General features: G+C 39.7%; 1 protein-coding gene and 1 pseudogene across 1 annotated transcript; one reads left to right on the top strand and one right to left on the bottom strand.

Annotated features, from left to right (window-relative positions):
- Nucleotides 1-2,769: 2,769 nt before the first annotated feature.
- LOC132175910 (hydroquinone glucosyltransferase-like) lies at nt 2,770-4,534 on the bottom strand. The gene has a single exon (XM_059588000.1). The coding sequence runs from the start codon at nt 4,466-4,468 to the stop codon at nt 3,038-3,040; it is 1,431 nt and encodes a 476-aa protein (XP_059443983.1). The 5' UTR covers nt 4,469-4,534; the 3' UTR covers nt 2,770-3,037.
- Nucleotides 4,535-9,208: 4,674 nt separating this feature from the next.
- On the top strand, nt 9,209-10,594 carry LOC132174286 (hydroquinone glucosyltransferase-like; annotated as a pseudogene).
- The last annotated feature ends 6,222 nt before the right edge of the window (nt 10,595-16,816 follow it).

The following is a 16,816-nucleotide window of genomic DNA, read 5'->3' as shown; positions in this document are numbered from 1 at the left end:
CCAATTTGGGATGGGACTGGATAAGGCCATCATGACTCCTTCAGATTTTTTGAGTTAGGCGCTACAGGGGAACCAGCTCCTCTTATCCACATATGAGAAAGAAATTCTTGCCTTAGTCTTGGTGGTTCAAAAGTGGCATCCCTATCTCCTTGGTCGGCACTTTGTGGTGAGATCTGATCATCATAGTTTGAAGTATTTGTGGTCATAGAAAATATCTACAACCGCACAGCAAAAGTGGTTGTACAAGTTGATGGGTTTTGATTTCTCTATTGAGTACAAGAAGGGCAAGGAGAACATTGTAGCTGACGCACTATCCAGGCGAGATGAGAATTCCTCTCATGATGGCCTTATCCAGTCCCATCCCAAATTGGGTAGAAGTAATCAAGGATGAAGTAACAAATAATCATGAGTTGCAAGAGCCGGTCCAGAAGGTCATGGATGGGGAGGCGTTGGGCCCTTGGCAGTATAAGGAGGGGTTGTTGATCTACAAGGACCGAATCTTCTTGGCTGAAGAATCTTCTCTCATTCCTGCAATCATGGAGCAAATACATGGAGGATTTCATGAAGGGTATCATAAAACCTTTCAGCGAATATGAGCAAACTTTTATTGGAGAGGAATGCAAGGTATGTCAACGCCACAAGAGTGAGAGTCTCTCCAAAGGACTGCTACAACCACTTCCCATACCTGAAAAAATATGGGAGGACATCTCCATGGACTTTATTGAGGGATTGCCAAATTCTAAAGGAAAAACCACTATTTTTGTAGTAATGGACTGGCTATCCAAATATGGCCACTTCACAGCAATCAACCACCCATATACGGCTGTGAGTACAGCTTAGTATTTTTTGAGAATACTTTCAAACTACATGGAATGCCTAAATCAACTGTATGTGATCGAGATCCTGCTTTCACTAGCCAATTTTGGACTGAATTATTTCGCCTCCATGGAACTAGCTTCAATTTTAGTTCGGCATATCACCTCCAAACGGATGGGCAAACAGAGGTGGTAAATTGCACTTTAGAAATATATTTAAGATGTTTCACTAGCTCACAACCAAGGGAGTAGGGAAAGTGGCTAGCTTGGGCAGAATATAGTTACAATACTAGTTGTCATTCCACAATTAAGACCACACCCTTCAATGTGGTTTATGGACGTGACCCCCCTACATTGCTCACGTATGTACCATTACAGCGAAGGTGGAATTGGTGGAGAAGGAGTTAATAGCTAGCGATATTGTCCTCAAAGAAGTGAGAGAATACATCAAAATAGCTCAAGAAAGGATGAAGAAGGGGTATGACAGGAAGCATAGAGAAGAGGAGTTTGAGGAGGGGGGATGGGTCTTCTTGAAACTCCAACCTTATCGCCAGGTATCCGTCTAGATGTGCAGGAATGCTAAATTGGCAGCTAGGTATTTTGGTCCTTTCAAAATACTCAAAAAAATCAATGCTGTGGCCTACAAATTGGAGCTACCTCAGGAGTCTAAAATCCACCCTGTTTTTCACTTTAACTTATTGAAGAGGAGGATAGCAGGAGATAAGGTGATTCTGCACAGTTGCCAGAAGTAATGGAAGATGCCCACAGAGCTCTTATGCCCCAAGCAGTGTTAGACAAGAGGCTGAAAAATAAAAGGGTAGAACTCTTAATTCATTGGCAAGGGCTGTCACCTGTGGAAGCCACGTGGGAGGAGGAAGGGCAATGCAGATAAAGTTTCCTAATTTTTTCCTTGAGGACAAGGATGATACGGTCATATTCCTAGTGAGTCCTTGAGTCCAATAAGGAGGCTTTTCTCCATTAAACAACGGACTTATGCTCCAGGCGTCCCAAGTTGAGTCCATTTAATCTATGTGGTTCGGGGATTGTCTAGTCCATTAGAGTCTTATTAAGTATTAGAGTTTATTCTTTTCAGTCCTAGGAGTCATAGTCGGTGACTAAGAGATTAGTTAGACTTCTACTTGTATTTCTATTCTCTTGTGTAATCGACACCTTATTGTTCTTCTCTATAAAAGGAAGAACTATCAATGAAATATTATGCTTTTGATATTATTCAGATATACAGTATTCTGTCTTTGGGAGTCCCGGCTCACTCGAAGTAGCCAAAATACTTGTTAAGTGGCTTTTTACTAATTGATTCTCATCAGATCGAGAGTATTTATATGCTATATCTTCTTAAGTGTAGGGCTTGAGATTTGATTTTACTTTACGACTCTTAGATTTGGCTTGTAATCCTATAATTTATTTTGATGATCAAAACATTTACAAAGATTATCTATGTTAAGATAATTTAGACTCACTCTGATTGTTTAATGAATTCATGGATTTCATTGATTTATGGCTAGGTAGGCTCACAAAATATTAATAGAAAAGAAAAGAAAATAAAATAAAAGAAAGAAAGAAAGAAAGAAAAAAGAAAAAAAAAAAACTCTTACGAAGCAAACGGTGGAACCTCAAATGTTAGAGTCTGTTTGGATTGCATAAGAGAGCTTAAAAGTACTTTTAGTAACTAAAAAGTTATGCCAAACAAACAGTTAGAAATTTTTTTCAAAAGTACTTATTTGATCTTTTTTACTTTAAATATAGCCAAAATACATTTTTAGTAAAAACTAAAAAATGAGACGTTTGCCCAAAAACTATTTTTAACTTAAAAGTTATATATTTTAAATACAATCTTAACACAATCTTAAACATGCTTTTAATCTCTCCCATCCAAGCTCAAATCTCCCAATTTGTTGGAATCGAAAACTCTCCATTTCACTATCATGGCTTGGGCAACGACATCACTCTCCATAAATGACTTTAATCAAATATGGGAACAAATTACACGTGTCTGGTTCATATTTCCATCCATCCTACACTTGTCAGAGCATGGACCACTTGCGAAAGAAGCATCGCAAGAGCCTCCATGTGCCATTCCTTGCATTTTATATTTATAGAATCTAGTTGTCGCAAAGACAAAACGTAGTCGCATTTTGACAATCGAAAGAAAGCATTCATAAAGGAAATCAAGAAAGCGAGAAAGAAACCACATTTACTTGTTATTATTCCTCTTTGCTACTCTTCCATATCTGAGCCACATTGGCTAGTGATTTTGTTGACGATCCTTCTTGGCTCAGAGCCCTTTCAGCTGCATTCTTTACTTCTTTCATTTTGCTCTTTAGCAATTTTCCTTCTTCTCCCTGGATTACCCCTCTTGCGTAGCTTGCAATATCTTTGTGTCCCACCAGGCCTTTGTCATTGACTTTGACCCTCAAAGCAACCTTCAAATCATCAGCTAGCAGTACAGAGTTCATTCTTTGCTCAGCATATAGTGGCCAAGCAATCAACGGCACGCCGTGCACAATGCTCTCCAGGGTTGAATTCCACCCACAGTGGGTCAGGAAACCCCCGGTTGAGGCATGCTTTAGGATCTGCACCTGTGGAGCCCAGGAGGGCACCACTAGGCCCACTCCTTTTGTCCTCTCCAAGAACCCGTCTGGAAGAAAAGGAAAAGGATCATTAGTGCTTTGTCCGCTGAAGTAAGCGGCATTGGCAGCTTTCTCATTTGGGCTTCTAACAACCCAAAGAAATCTCTGCCCACTCATTTGAAGTCCTGAGGCCAATTCATATAGCTGCTCTTGTGAAAGCGTCCCACCGCTACCAAATGAAACGAATAACACTGAATTATTTGGCTGCTTATCCAACCACCTCAGACACTCGGAACCTTCAACCCCATGGTCTGAACCGAACTGAACAAGCGGTCCAACTGGGTAAACAGGTGGCCAGCCCTCTTTTCCTTCCATCAAAGCTTTAAAACAACCCGGTTCTAACTCCAGAAAGCTATTAACCATAATTCCTGCAGCAAGAGGGTATCGCTTGGCTATGCGTAGAATCCCTTTATAGGACTCATTCTTTCTATCTTGAAAGGGATCCGCCAGATCGGACCCATGGATCGGCACACAACCAGGTAATTTGACCGGTTCAGGCAAGTCTCTATACTCACAAGAGTAAGTTTCATCAAGCTCTGGTAAGTAAAAGATCATAGACAAAACCATCGCGGGTGGAGCGAAAAAAATGTAGGAAGAAACACCGAATTCTTTAGCCACATCGAAGGCGTCCGTACCAAATAAATCAACCACCAAGGCCACCAGCTGAGTTGACTCGGCTAAGACCTTGAAAGATTCTCGTAGGGCAGGGAGGGACCGTGTCAAGGTGAGTGCGATCCGGGACTCGATCTTGACGTCCTCGGGGAGGTCATCAAGGCTCACGGGAGGAAGAAATATGGAGGATATGGGTTTGGGTAGGGCTTCAAGGAGGGCTTTTTGAGGTTTAATGGGTGAACCATCTGTGGGGATGAGTATGGTGACCAGGAAATTGTGGTGGACGAGGAGTTGCTTTGCGAGCTCAACGAGTGGGATGAGATGGCCCATCCCTGGTGTGGACACAATGGCTACGTGGGGTGTTTCCTGTTGGATGTGTTGCTTGGTGGCCATGGTTTAGTTGTTCAATGAGAGGGAAAACAAAGGATTTTTAGAAGGATTTTGAAGTTCAAGGTGAGGGAAAACAATATATGCTTCCTTAGAAGGATTTTGTAGAGGCTTGGCGAAGCAAAGAAGTATATATAGATAGATCTGTTGACTGTTCTGTTGACTATTGGGTTGAAGTGTCGCGTGAGACGTGTTGTTGGATGTGGTTATATCCATCAATATCCGGCAACCCCTAATCTATGTCATGTAACATTCAAGTGTAAAACGGGATTCACAAAAAACAAAAAAGTGTAAGTAGGCCAGGTAAATAATTTACGGTTTAAGGATAAAGAAGGGATAAAGATGACCGGTATCTTAGTCATTTATGTCAAAAGTCGCTGCTAATAAGCAAAAATAGTCGAACCAAAGAGAAAAATAAGCGTTCAAAATGTCGAGGCTGATAAGTTGCTACTAATAACCTAGCACAAATTTTTCCCGTACAAGTCAAACCCTAAAACCTATTAACAACGACCTTTCTACTAGTAGCAACGACAAAAGTCGACGCTAATAATAAAATATTAGCATTAACTAGTATGTCATCCCTAATGTTATATTTAAATTAAAATTAAAAAACATCAACGTTGATATTCAATTGTCGAAACTGATAATAGGTCAACATGATCATATTTTTTGGTTGACATTATTGATCATCCTATAGCACTTTGATTTTTTTTTTTTTAACTTTCTAAGCAAATACCCTAAGATCAAATATTGTGGGTTTTGGGAGGGAGCCGCTGCATGAAAAATGAAAGACTACAACTTTTTATGTGTGTTTTGAAGAGGGGGAAATTAATTAATAAGGAAAATTAATTAATCTAACTGAGAGAGACGTTATTTTGTATCCAATGTCTTTTTATTTACTTTTTTTTTTTTTTTTAGGAGGCAGGGTGGATGCTTCCTCGTCCTCACCCCCTCCCCATCTCCATTAGCTGCGTGGTATTTAGAAAGAGTCGAGTATATTTTTCAAGTATATCTTTTGACGTCTTCTGGAAATTAGTTTGGACCGTTTCATTGATTGGTGGCCTTTGTTTTGTCATTTTTACTAATACCCCACACGTGTCAACTAGATAGGCACCAAAAGTCGCCAGTCTCTTTTTTTTTTCTATTCCAAAAGACAAGTCTCTCTCGTAAATCGTAAGTACATATGTCATTCTGATGCAGATTGCAGGTCCCCTGGAAGTGCGATCAAGCGCACGTGTACCTGCGATCGAGCGCACTTCCACACACTTGCGCACCAAGCCCCTGGTTGTGCAATCGATCGCACTTGAACCTGCGATCGATCGTACACGGAGCTGTTTATGTTACATTCCACATCTTTATTAGGTTAAGCCGTCTTTATTTCCTTGTTTTAGTAGGATTAGGGTTTTGGGAGTCAATATTTCGTTATTTTATTAGGTTTAGGGTTTTTGGGGTATTTATGTCATATTTTATTATGTTTAGAGTTTTGGGCTATAAATATATGCTTATAGTCTCCAGAGAAAACAGTTGTTGTTTATTATTGATTTTGATTAATGAGAATACTCAAAGTTGAGTTTATTCCTCTTTTCCTTCAAAACCTAGAGAGTATCTAGTTTTGTCAAGAAGAATTCTTAGATCTTTGATAGAATCTAGATCTGGAGTTATTTATTCGCTGTTTATTGATATTCTTCGCTGCAGCCCACTAAGTTACGCTGCATTAGTTAGTATTAGAGCTCAGTTACTTTCCATGAATGGAGAGGAGCAACCGCTTTGCAGGCATGAACGAGGTGTACGTGCGCACAGAGACAACACATAAGGAGCAACTAACGATTCGTTTGAGGCGCATGAGTGGTGGGCCGAACAATTGTCGTCGCCAACCAAGACAGCTATTCGCGGAGGCGAAAGGCAAATTTATCGCTAAACATTGGCAACTCAAGGAGGATCAATTCTGGGCTATGTGGTATCAACTCGAAGACCTCACTACCCAAATATCCAACTTGTGTAGTGACAATGGGAATGGATCTAGAAATCCGTTTACGGAGCGCCGAATGTAGGGACGTCAGCACCTTGCGCAAGCTCAGGCCAATCAGCGGGTGAGTAGATTCAAACTCGATACATCGGAATTCCAAGATTGCTTGCAACCCAAAGAGTTCACAGTGGCAGAAAAAATAGAAAATTTCCACAAAAAGAAGTACCTAGGGAGAGGGCGGATGTGGTGCCTAGAGAGGCGGCGGAGATTAAGAGTCAACTGATTGTGGTGGAGGAAGAAGATGGATTTATTGAAGAAGATTGCTTGGTAGATTGGGCCTCTCCACCAATCTATGACACCTATCCCGACGAAGAGGTGAGTTATATACACCAAGTGTTTGATGAAAGCCTAAACGAAAATTCTTTGATTTGGAAGTTGATTTCCTTGGAGTAGATGTTATCTTATCAAAAACTTTTAACCAAAGTTGTGATGAAATCTATGGGGTGGAGGCGACTTGTCTATCAAAGAGTGAAGGGGTTTTTGTGAATACTTTGGGGATTCTCATAGCATGTGGGAAGGGAAAGGCACGGCAAGAGCATGGCAAACCTACACGACAAGGGGAAGCACAGGGTCTTCAATATAAGTGTGGCAGTGTGTTGATGAATAAGGCCATCACGTTTATTATGGGGTGTGGCCTTGTTGTGATTTTGAGCAGAGGAGAATGGAATGAGTTGACAGGGCATCCGAAGGACCGCAGAAAGAACTAGTCGAATTCGAGGGCGAATTCTCTCCAACAAGGGGAGAATGATGCAGATCGCAAGTCCTCTAGAAGTGCGATCAAGCGCACGTGTACCTGCGATCGAGCGCACTTCCAGACACTTGCGCACCAGGCCCCTGGTTGTGCGATCGATCGTACTTGTACCTACGATCGATCGCACATGGAGCTGTTTATGTTACATTCTGCATCTTTATTAGGTTAAGCCGTCTTTATTTCCTTGTTTTAGTAGGATTAGGGTTTTGGGAGTCAATACTTCGTTATTTTATTAGGTTAAGAGTTTTTGGAGTATTTATGTCATATTTTATTATGTTTAGGGTTTTGGGCTTTAAATATATGCTTATAGCCTCAAGAGAAAACAGTTGTTTATTATTGATTTTGATTAATGAGAATACTCAGAGTTGAGTTTATTCCTCTTTTCCTTCAAAACCTAAAGAGTATCTAGTTTTGTCAAGAAGAATTCTTAGATCTTTGATAGAATCTAGATCTGAAGTTATTTATCCGCTGCTTATTGATGTTCTTCACTGCAGCCCACTAAGTTACGCTGCATCACATTCACTCCCCTCTCATCCCTCTATATATTTACTTCTTTCCTTCGCTAAGTCTCTTTACATTTCCTACAAAAACCCTTTGTCCATACTCTCATTGAACGACTTGTTGTGCAAAATATCTACCTAAATTAATAGGTAAATAATTGTATGTTCTACCTGCAAGTGCACAAGGTCAACATAGTAGTATATGGTACAAGTACAAGATTATTCCTACGAGGATTGCTGAATTTTCGTTTAAAAATAAATTCCTTAAGTAAAACAAAGATTGATTGAGTTGATAATGATAAAAAGGTTGGGCTTTGACATCCACCACTAATTTTGTTCAGCTAATATAACAATATGCCAATGCTTTGATCATGTTATGCATATCTAATGTTTGTCAAGCTAAGGGCATGGGTGTATACTCCTTAAGCTATAGATTTTCCTAAGCAACGAGTTAGGCATGGGTGTATACTCTAACTCTTTTCTTGCCTAAAGGATTTAGCATGGTATATACTAAGTTGTTCTTTAGAAATGCATATGTTTTATGGAAATCGACAAACACACGAGGCCTAGGGCATGGGTGTATACTCCCGGTTCCCCATGTTGATTAACCCAAGAATCACGGTGTGGATTCTTTTGTTACATATGTTAAACCCAAGACTCGGTTATCCTAACTAGTCCATACCACATGCATATGTTGACCAGGCACACACATATGAGGAATTCATGCAAGCAGGTATTAATCAAGTTAAATAGCACAACAAGATCATCACAAAGGCGCCAATATTGAAATATTAATTAAATATAACTAGGGCTTCAATCTAGCCCTACTAAATAAATTAGCTACACATAGAGTTGATGTTAAACATCTTCATAAAAGAAAAGAAAAGAAAAGAAAAGAATAAATCTGAGACTTGAACTTCAAGAGCTCATTTTCTTCTCCTTACAAAGAATATCTATTCTAGAAGCTTAAGGGTCTATTTATAAGTTTTAGAAGTCCTTGGCAAAGTAGTAAACCTAGGGATTTTGTAGGGTTTTGAGACCTATTACAATTGGGAGTTGGAAAACCCTAATATGGAAAGAGGGACATTCTGGCCACCACTTGATGTGTCTTCTGCGCACGGGTGCGATCGATCGCAACCCGTGTGCGCTCGATCGCAGGTCTGCAATCGATCCTCTTTTGGCATGCGCTCGATCTCTCCTGGCCTGATTTGTCTTTAAGCTTCTCGGGTACTGAGCTCGATCGTAGGTACCCTGTGATTGATCGTACTATTAGGGAGCTCCAATTCTTCCCATCTTCTCTCTTTGAGCCCAAATTGTTTAGATTTAGTTCATTTTCTTCCAAAAGCTTGCAAAAGTATGAAAAACACAAAAAGGAATTAAAATGGCATAATTAACTAAAACCAAAGGATTAAAACATGCAAGTTAAGGGCTGAATATATGAATATTTTAGCACTTATCACGACTAAACCATGGCCACCGAGCAACACACCCAACAGGAAACAGTACCCCACGTAGCCATTGTGCCCACTCCAGGGATTGGCCATCTCATCCCACTCATTGAGCTCACAAAGCGACTCGTCGTCCACCACTTCCTGGTCACCATACTCATCCCCACAGATAGTTCACCCCTGAAACCTCAAAAAGCCATTCTTGAAGCCCTACCCAACTCCATATCCTCCATATTTCTTCCTCCCGTAAGCCTTGAAACCTCACCTTGACTCGGTCCCTCCCTGCCTTACGAGACTCTTTCAAGGTATTAGCCGAGTCAACTCGGCTAGCGGCCTCGGTGGTTGATTTATTTGGTACGAAGGTGTTTGATGTGGCTAAAGAATTAGGTGTTTCTTCCTACATTTTTTTTCCCTTCAACCGCGATGGCCTTGACGTTGATATTTTCCATACCAGAGCTCGATCAAACATACACTTGTGAGTACAGAGACTTGCCTGAACCGGTCAAATTACCCGGTTGTGGGCCGATGCATGGGTACGATCTGGCAGACGCGTTTCAAGATAGAAAGAATGAGGTCTATAAAGGGATTCTACAAATAGCCAAACGATACCCTCTTGCTGCTGGAATTATGGTTATTCTGGATTTGGAATCGGGTTGTTTTAAAGCTTTGATGGAAGGAAAAGAGGGCTGGCCACTTGTTTACCCAGTTGGACCACTTGTTCAATCTGGTTCAGACTATAGGATTGAAGGTTTCGAGTGTTTAAGGTGGTTGGATAAGCAGCCAAATAATTTAGTGGTATTCGTTTCATTTGGTAACGATGGGACGCTTTCACATGAGCAGCTACATGAATTGGCCTTAGGACTTGAAATGAGCGGGCAAAGATTTCTATGGGTTGTTAGGAGCCCAAATGAGAAAGCTACGAATGCAGCTTACTTCAGCGGACAAAGCGCAAATGATCCTTTTGCTTTTCTACCGGACGGGTTCTTGGAGAGGACAAAAGGGTTGGGTCTAGTGGTGCCCACTTGGGCACCTCAAGTACAGATCCTAAAGCATACCTCGACCAGGGGGTTCCTGAGCCACTGTGGGTGGAATTCAACCCTGGAGAGCATTGTGCACAGCATGCCGTTGATTGCATGGCCACTCTACGCAGAGCAAAGGATGAACTCTGTACTACTAGCTGATGATTTAAAGGTTGCTTTGAGGGTCAAAGTCAATGACAAAGGCCTGGTGGGACACAAAGATATTGCAAACTATGCAAGAGAGGTAATTGAGGGATTAAAAGGAATATTGCTAAAGAGTAAAATGAAAGAAATAAAGAATGCAGCTGAAAGGGCTTTGAGCCAAGATGGGTCATCAACAAAATGACTAGCCAAGATGGCTGAGATATGGAAGAGTCACAAAGAATAATAATAATAATAATAACAATAATAATATAATAATAATAATAATAATAGGGGACATATATTCCAAGTAGTACTTATTGTGTTTCTTGGTGATTTTTGTTAGAGAATATGTAGGTTTTTCCCATATTGCTTATGTATGAAAGTCTCTCTCCCTTTGGATTCTATATATTGAGGCTTTCTATGTACTATCAAATTACTCAATAAAGGCAAGAGGTAGCCTATAGAGCATTAGTGTGTGGATGTCACCTTAATTATCTTATCTCTTTCTCTTGTTTATTATTGTTCTGCATTCTATACTCATCACATTATGAGTTCTCACATGGTATCAGAGCTAATAGGCTAATGCAAATTATTAGATTCTGGAGTTCAATTTTTAATTTCGTTTCTTAGCATTTGGTTTGGATTGTTTTCACAACCACGAAACTCCTTATTTCTTTTATTTTTGTTTCCACCATAAGTTTGTTAGAGTTTTTTTACTGGTTCGGAAATTTATTTGCCAGATTTTAATTCTTTGGGTGTTGGTACTACAAGTTTTCACTGGTCAGAAAACGTGTAGGCTGATTTCCACCCATCACATTGGTTCCCGTTTCCAGCCAAATCTAGAAAATAATTTCAGAATATGTTCCACACCTTTATCATAGCCCCATCTAGAAAAATAATTCCAGAAACAAGCTTGCGAGTCACAAATCTACCATTTTGTGGAAGATCCATCATGAACAGCCCCTACACGTGCCGCCCATCGGAACTGTTGGCCTCTCCACGCGCCATCACTATCCTCCAATCACCTCGGTGATCGCACCATTTGATAAATTAGGTGCCTAAAACCACCACTACATGCTCCATCACGCGCCAAAAGAAGGTTCAGCCCGTTCACCCATACTCTCAAGCGCCACCACGCGCCGCCACCACCCGGTAATAGAAGTAACCACCAGAGCTAGAATGGGAGGTTGCTGATCTACAAAACCCCTTCAGAACTAGTACCAACCATCCATAGACACGCTGCCACGCATTGCTTCTCTCGGTAGAGCCCTCCTTCACGGACAGCCTCCGGACCTCGCACACTGCCGCCTTTGTCTAGTTCCAAAACACTATCGCCACTTCTTAGCCAAAAGCAGCCGATCTAGGTGTCCATTCAGAGAACACGCTGTTTGTACTGCCTTCCCATTCGTCCATGCGTTGGCGACAACTTTCAATGCTCCCACATGCCTCCTTAAAGCGCTTCTCACCTCAGAAATAACGCGAATATATAGATCAGCGACTGCTGAGTCCAGATTCACCAAGTTCAACCTCGCACGAGGCTACCAGCGAAGAAGTCTTGCTAGACTTGCAGCATCCATTCACGCGTTGGGATTCCTTATACGAGTGAGATCCACGTGCCTAATGCTGATATGCACATGTTTTACATGCACTAGCCTAAAAAAGAAGAAGTACAAATTAAATAAAAATGAAATTAAAAATTAAAAATTAAAAAAAAATCAAACAAACCAAAAAAAAAAAAAACAAAAAAAACAAAAAAAACAAAAACAAAAAAAATCAAACAAAATAAAACAAAAACAAAACAAAACAAAACAAAAACAAAAATAAAAAAACAAAACAAAATAAAACAAAAACAAAAAAACAAAACAAAACAAATCCAACCTTTTGAACCCGGTCTATCCGGGTCAGTTTTTTTTTTTTTTTTTTTTTTTGGGTCAATATGGCCTTGTATCCAGCCCACCTTCAGGGTCCAATCCACTTTAGTACTCATGATCCAGCCAAATGTTCGGCGCAGTCCACTATCCCAGCTGCTACCATCAGCAACTGCCGCCAGTAGCCCCAGTCACTTGATGCCGTCGTATAATCCGATCATCTTCGGCCACATTTTCCGGTGAGAAAAAAAAATCGGTTGGGAAAAGAAAAGAAAATAGCCCAAAGAGGTATGTTGGCCCGAGTGGTGAAACAACAAAATGGGAGATAAGTTGTTTTGTTTGTTTAGAGTTTTTTGAAGAGGCTGAAGTTGCCCGTATCCTTTTGGCATTTTGTTGGCCCATTATTTGGTTGTCTATTGTTGTTATGTTTGACATAGACCCATATTTTTGCATTTGTGGTATTATTTAAAACCTAGGCCCGATCTTTCTTGTATTGTTTAAAACCAGGCCCTCTTTAGCCCATAGTTGGCTTCCTTTTAAGGCCCATTCCGGCCAAAAGGTTTCAATGTTGAAATCCAAAGTTCACAACCGCCGATATTTCAAATTCTGGCCCTATCAACTCCAACCATCTTCCCCGGCCACCATTTCCTCCAACGAGTTTCCAACCACCATCTCGTCTTCTCTGGGCATGGCCTATCTAACCCTCTTGATCAAGTGTCAATTAAAGCCGTTGTATAATCATCATCCGTATAATTATAGAAAGCAAGAATTATTTAAGTTCAATAAAGGTAAAAAGCTTTCTAAGATAAGGGAAGAATTTCACCAATATTAAGTTTTGAAATTAAGAACAATTGCATTAAAATATTAAGAAAAAAATCAAATAGTAGCACTCTTCTAAATTATACAACCATCATGCATAAGCAGAAAATCTTTAAATTAAGATACGATCAAACCATTGTGCTTGGATAAGGCTACATCAATACCCCACGAAGGGTTTAGCCACTCATGACTCTGCTAGGATGGCCTCCTACCATGATCTTCTTCTCTTCAACTCTTCAAGCCTCCAAAAAGTTATTTCTGAATTTTGCTCTAAGCTAGCAGTGTGTCTTTCTTCATTGGTTAGCTAGATGCCTATTTATAAGGAGCAAACAAACCCCAAAAAAACTGTAGGCAGTCACCTAGTCCAAGTAAGAGACTGAAAACCCTTTCGAAGGTGGAATTGGACTTCTAGCGGATTTGGAGGCCCGTGTGCTCTCGAGCCTAGGGAATGGTGCACTCGAGCTCAGTGGATGCGTGCTCGCGAGCACAGGTGCGCTTGAGCCCTTCTGCTTGTGTGCTAAATCCCAGGCCTTCAAAATAATCCCAAAGTTTGTTTTAAGCCCAATTTTCAATGGAGTTTCTTGTATCTTTCATTTCAAACCTAAAACACGAAAACAAAACAAAATCAAACAAATAACAATGCTAAAGAATTAACATATGCGAGTTTAAGGGGCTTGAATGTACAACATTTGGCGCTTATCATGCTGTATATTTATTAAATCGTTGTCCTACAAGAAGCCTAATGAACAAAACACAACAAGATGCATGAAGCGGAAAAAAGCCAAGTGTTTCTCATTTACGAGTTTTTGGAAGCACTGGCTATACACGCGTACTAGATCAAGAGAGGTCCAAGCTTGATGATAAAAGCAAAAAGTACATTGATAAGTGCCAAATATTGCATACTTGGATCCCTTTACTTACATTAGTTAATCCTTTAGCTGTGTCGTTATTTAATGTTTTGTGTTAGTTTTGTGTTTTTAGTATTTTGTAGGTCGTTGAAGAAAAACTACAACTTTAAAGAAAAAAATGCAAAGTTTGGAAGAAAGCATACTTTGAGAAGACCTAGATGATGTTGTTAAGTTTAACGAAATTCAAGAAAAAGTTAAATCGGATTAAAGATCAGATTGGATTAAAGTTCAAATTGGATAAAATTTCGGATTGGATTCAAATTCAGATTCTGCACACGTCTCAATATTTTGACCAAACCTTTCGGCTCAAATATTGGATTGAAGTGATTCAAGAGGCATTGGAAAGCTAACTCAAGATAATACAGTTCGCTGTGAAATAAGATTTTCCCAATTCGGACGGTTACTATGCCAAAATCACCCCACAATTAAAGGACACAAGTCTGGACAAATCCTATTCCGATTTTAGACTTCTATTTTGACTGGGAGACAGACCTCCAAATTATCTAGGTTTAATAGGGCTTCTAGGACTTCCCTAAGCTTATAAATAGACCTATTTGCATTTAAGAAAAGATATACAATTCCAGAGAGCAAAATTTTACAATTTTTCTCTTTTTAGTTTAGGTTTTCTTTAAATGTAGGTTTTATTTTTATGTGGAGCTAAATTCCCAACTAAGGTTGGGGATGAAGCCTCACCGATGAAGAACATCAATACTTTCATGTTGTTGTACAAAAATATACCTAAATTAATAGGTAAATAATTGTACGTTTTACCTGTAAGTGCACAAGGTCAACATGGTAGTATAGGGTGCAAGTACATGATCATTCCCACAAGGATTGCTGAATTTATGTTTAAAAATAAATTCCTTAAGCAAAAGCAAACTAAAATTGATTGTTGATGAGATGATAATAAAGGGTAGAGCTTTGATATCCACCACTAATTATGTTAAACTAGTATATCAATATGCCAATGCTTTGATCAAGTTATGCATATTTAATGTTTGCCAACCTAAGGGTTAAACCCTAACTCCTTAAGCTATTGATTTCCTTAAGCAACGAATTAGCCACTTGGTCCATGCTCTAATTCTTTTCTTTCCTAAAGGATTTAGCATGTCTATACTAAGTTGTTCTTTAGAAAAAAATATGTTCTATGGAAATCGACAAACACACAAGGCCTAGGGCATGGATACATACTCCCGGTTCCCTATGTTGATTAACCCAAGAATCGCGGTGTGGATTCTTTTGTTACTTAAGTTAAACCCAGGACTCGGCCATCCAAATTGATCTAACTAACAAGTCCATACCACATGCACATGTTGATCAGGCATACACATAGGAGGAATTCATGCAAGCAGGTATTAATCAAGTTAAATAGCACAACATGATCATCACAAGGCGCCAATATTGAAATATTAATTTAACATAACTAGGGCTTCAATCTAGCCCTACTAAATAAATTAGCTACACATAGAGTTGATGTTAAACATCTTCATAGAATAAAAGAAAAGAAAAGAAAGAATAAACCCGAGACTTGACTTGAGAGCTCCTATTCTTCTCCCTTCTCCCGGCCTCCTATTCTAAAGGCTTAGGAGTCTATTTATAGGCTTTAGAAGTCCTTGGAAAAGTAGTAAACCCTAGGGTTTTCGCAGGGTTTCAGTCCTATTACAATGTGGAGTTTGAAAAACCCTAATATGGAAATAGGGACATTGTAGCCGCCACTCGGAATGCCTCCTGCGCACTGGTGCGCTCGATCGCAGCCCGTGTGCGCTCGATCGCACGTTTGCGATCGATGCCTCTTTTGCCTGCGCTCGATTGCTCCTGGCCTGGCTCGTGCAGCATCTCCTCTAGTATTGCGCTCGATCGCAGGTACCTTGTGATTGATCGCAGTACCAGAGAGCTCCAATTTTCCCATATTCTCTTTTTGAGCCTAAATCGCCCAGTTTTACTTCACTTTCTTCCAAAAGCCTGTAAAAAATCAAAAACACAAAAAGGAAGTAAAATGACCTAATTAACCAAAACCAAAGGATTAAAACATGTAAGATAAGGGCTGAAAATATGAATATTTTAACGCTTATCACACCCCCAAACTTACATATTGCCAGTCCCTTAGCAATACAAAACAAAAACAGGAATGGAAAAACAGAAAACAATAGATAAATTCATCTTTCGTGGGATGTACGATTGCATTTAGCGTATGCAACAAGCCTTTTAAACCACTAGGAATTCCCTAGTGGACGAGTAAAGTCTTGTGACGGTTTTTCAGAAATGTTACCTACAAACATCATGCACAGTTCATGTTATTCCAAAAATTAAAGCATCACTTCAAAACCATGATTCTCATTCATTAGCAAGCTTTAAAAAGATAAACTCTATCTTCACAATGAATTGAAATTTTAAAATTTAATTACTCACAAAAGACATGCTAAGACATCACAAGTTTGAAAATAGGGTAAAGTGAACTAGCACATAAATATGAAGCTTCCAATTGTTTCTAATGTGCAATGGCTCAATATCTCAACGTTCACTGAAATCCCTATTAGAATGGACAACAATGGCATATTTTTCTTTTTCTTCTTCTTTCTTTGTCAGGTTGTGGAATGCTTGATTCCCTTAAGCTTTCTAATTGACCCATGTAACGAGTGTTAAGTCAATGACTCCCAACCAAATGGTTTTAGGGCATTAGGTGTAGAGACACCCCTAAGGACCTACTAACTCGAGTCAAAAAGGCTACGAAACCAAACTAACCATGACATTCACCAAATCAAAATTCTTCACCTTTTGACGTAAACACTCAATGCTTTGAGGCAAGAAGTCTAGTTACTCAGTGAAAAGCTTATCAATGATCATATTTTTCTCCTTTTTTTTTTTTTTTTT

The sequence above is a fragment of the Corylus avellana genome, chromosome ca3 (genome assembly GCF_901000735.1).
Source record: "Corylus avellana chromosome ca3, CavTom2PMs-1.0".
Taxonomy (NCBI): domain Eukaryota; kingdom Viridiplantae; phylum Streptophyta; class Magnoliopsida; order Fagales; family Betulaceae; genus Corylus; species Corylus avellana.
The sequence above is the reverse complement of the archived record's forward strand: the minus strand, read 5'-3'. Positions and strand labels throughout refer to the sequence as shown.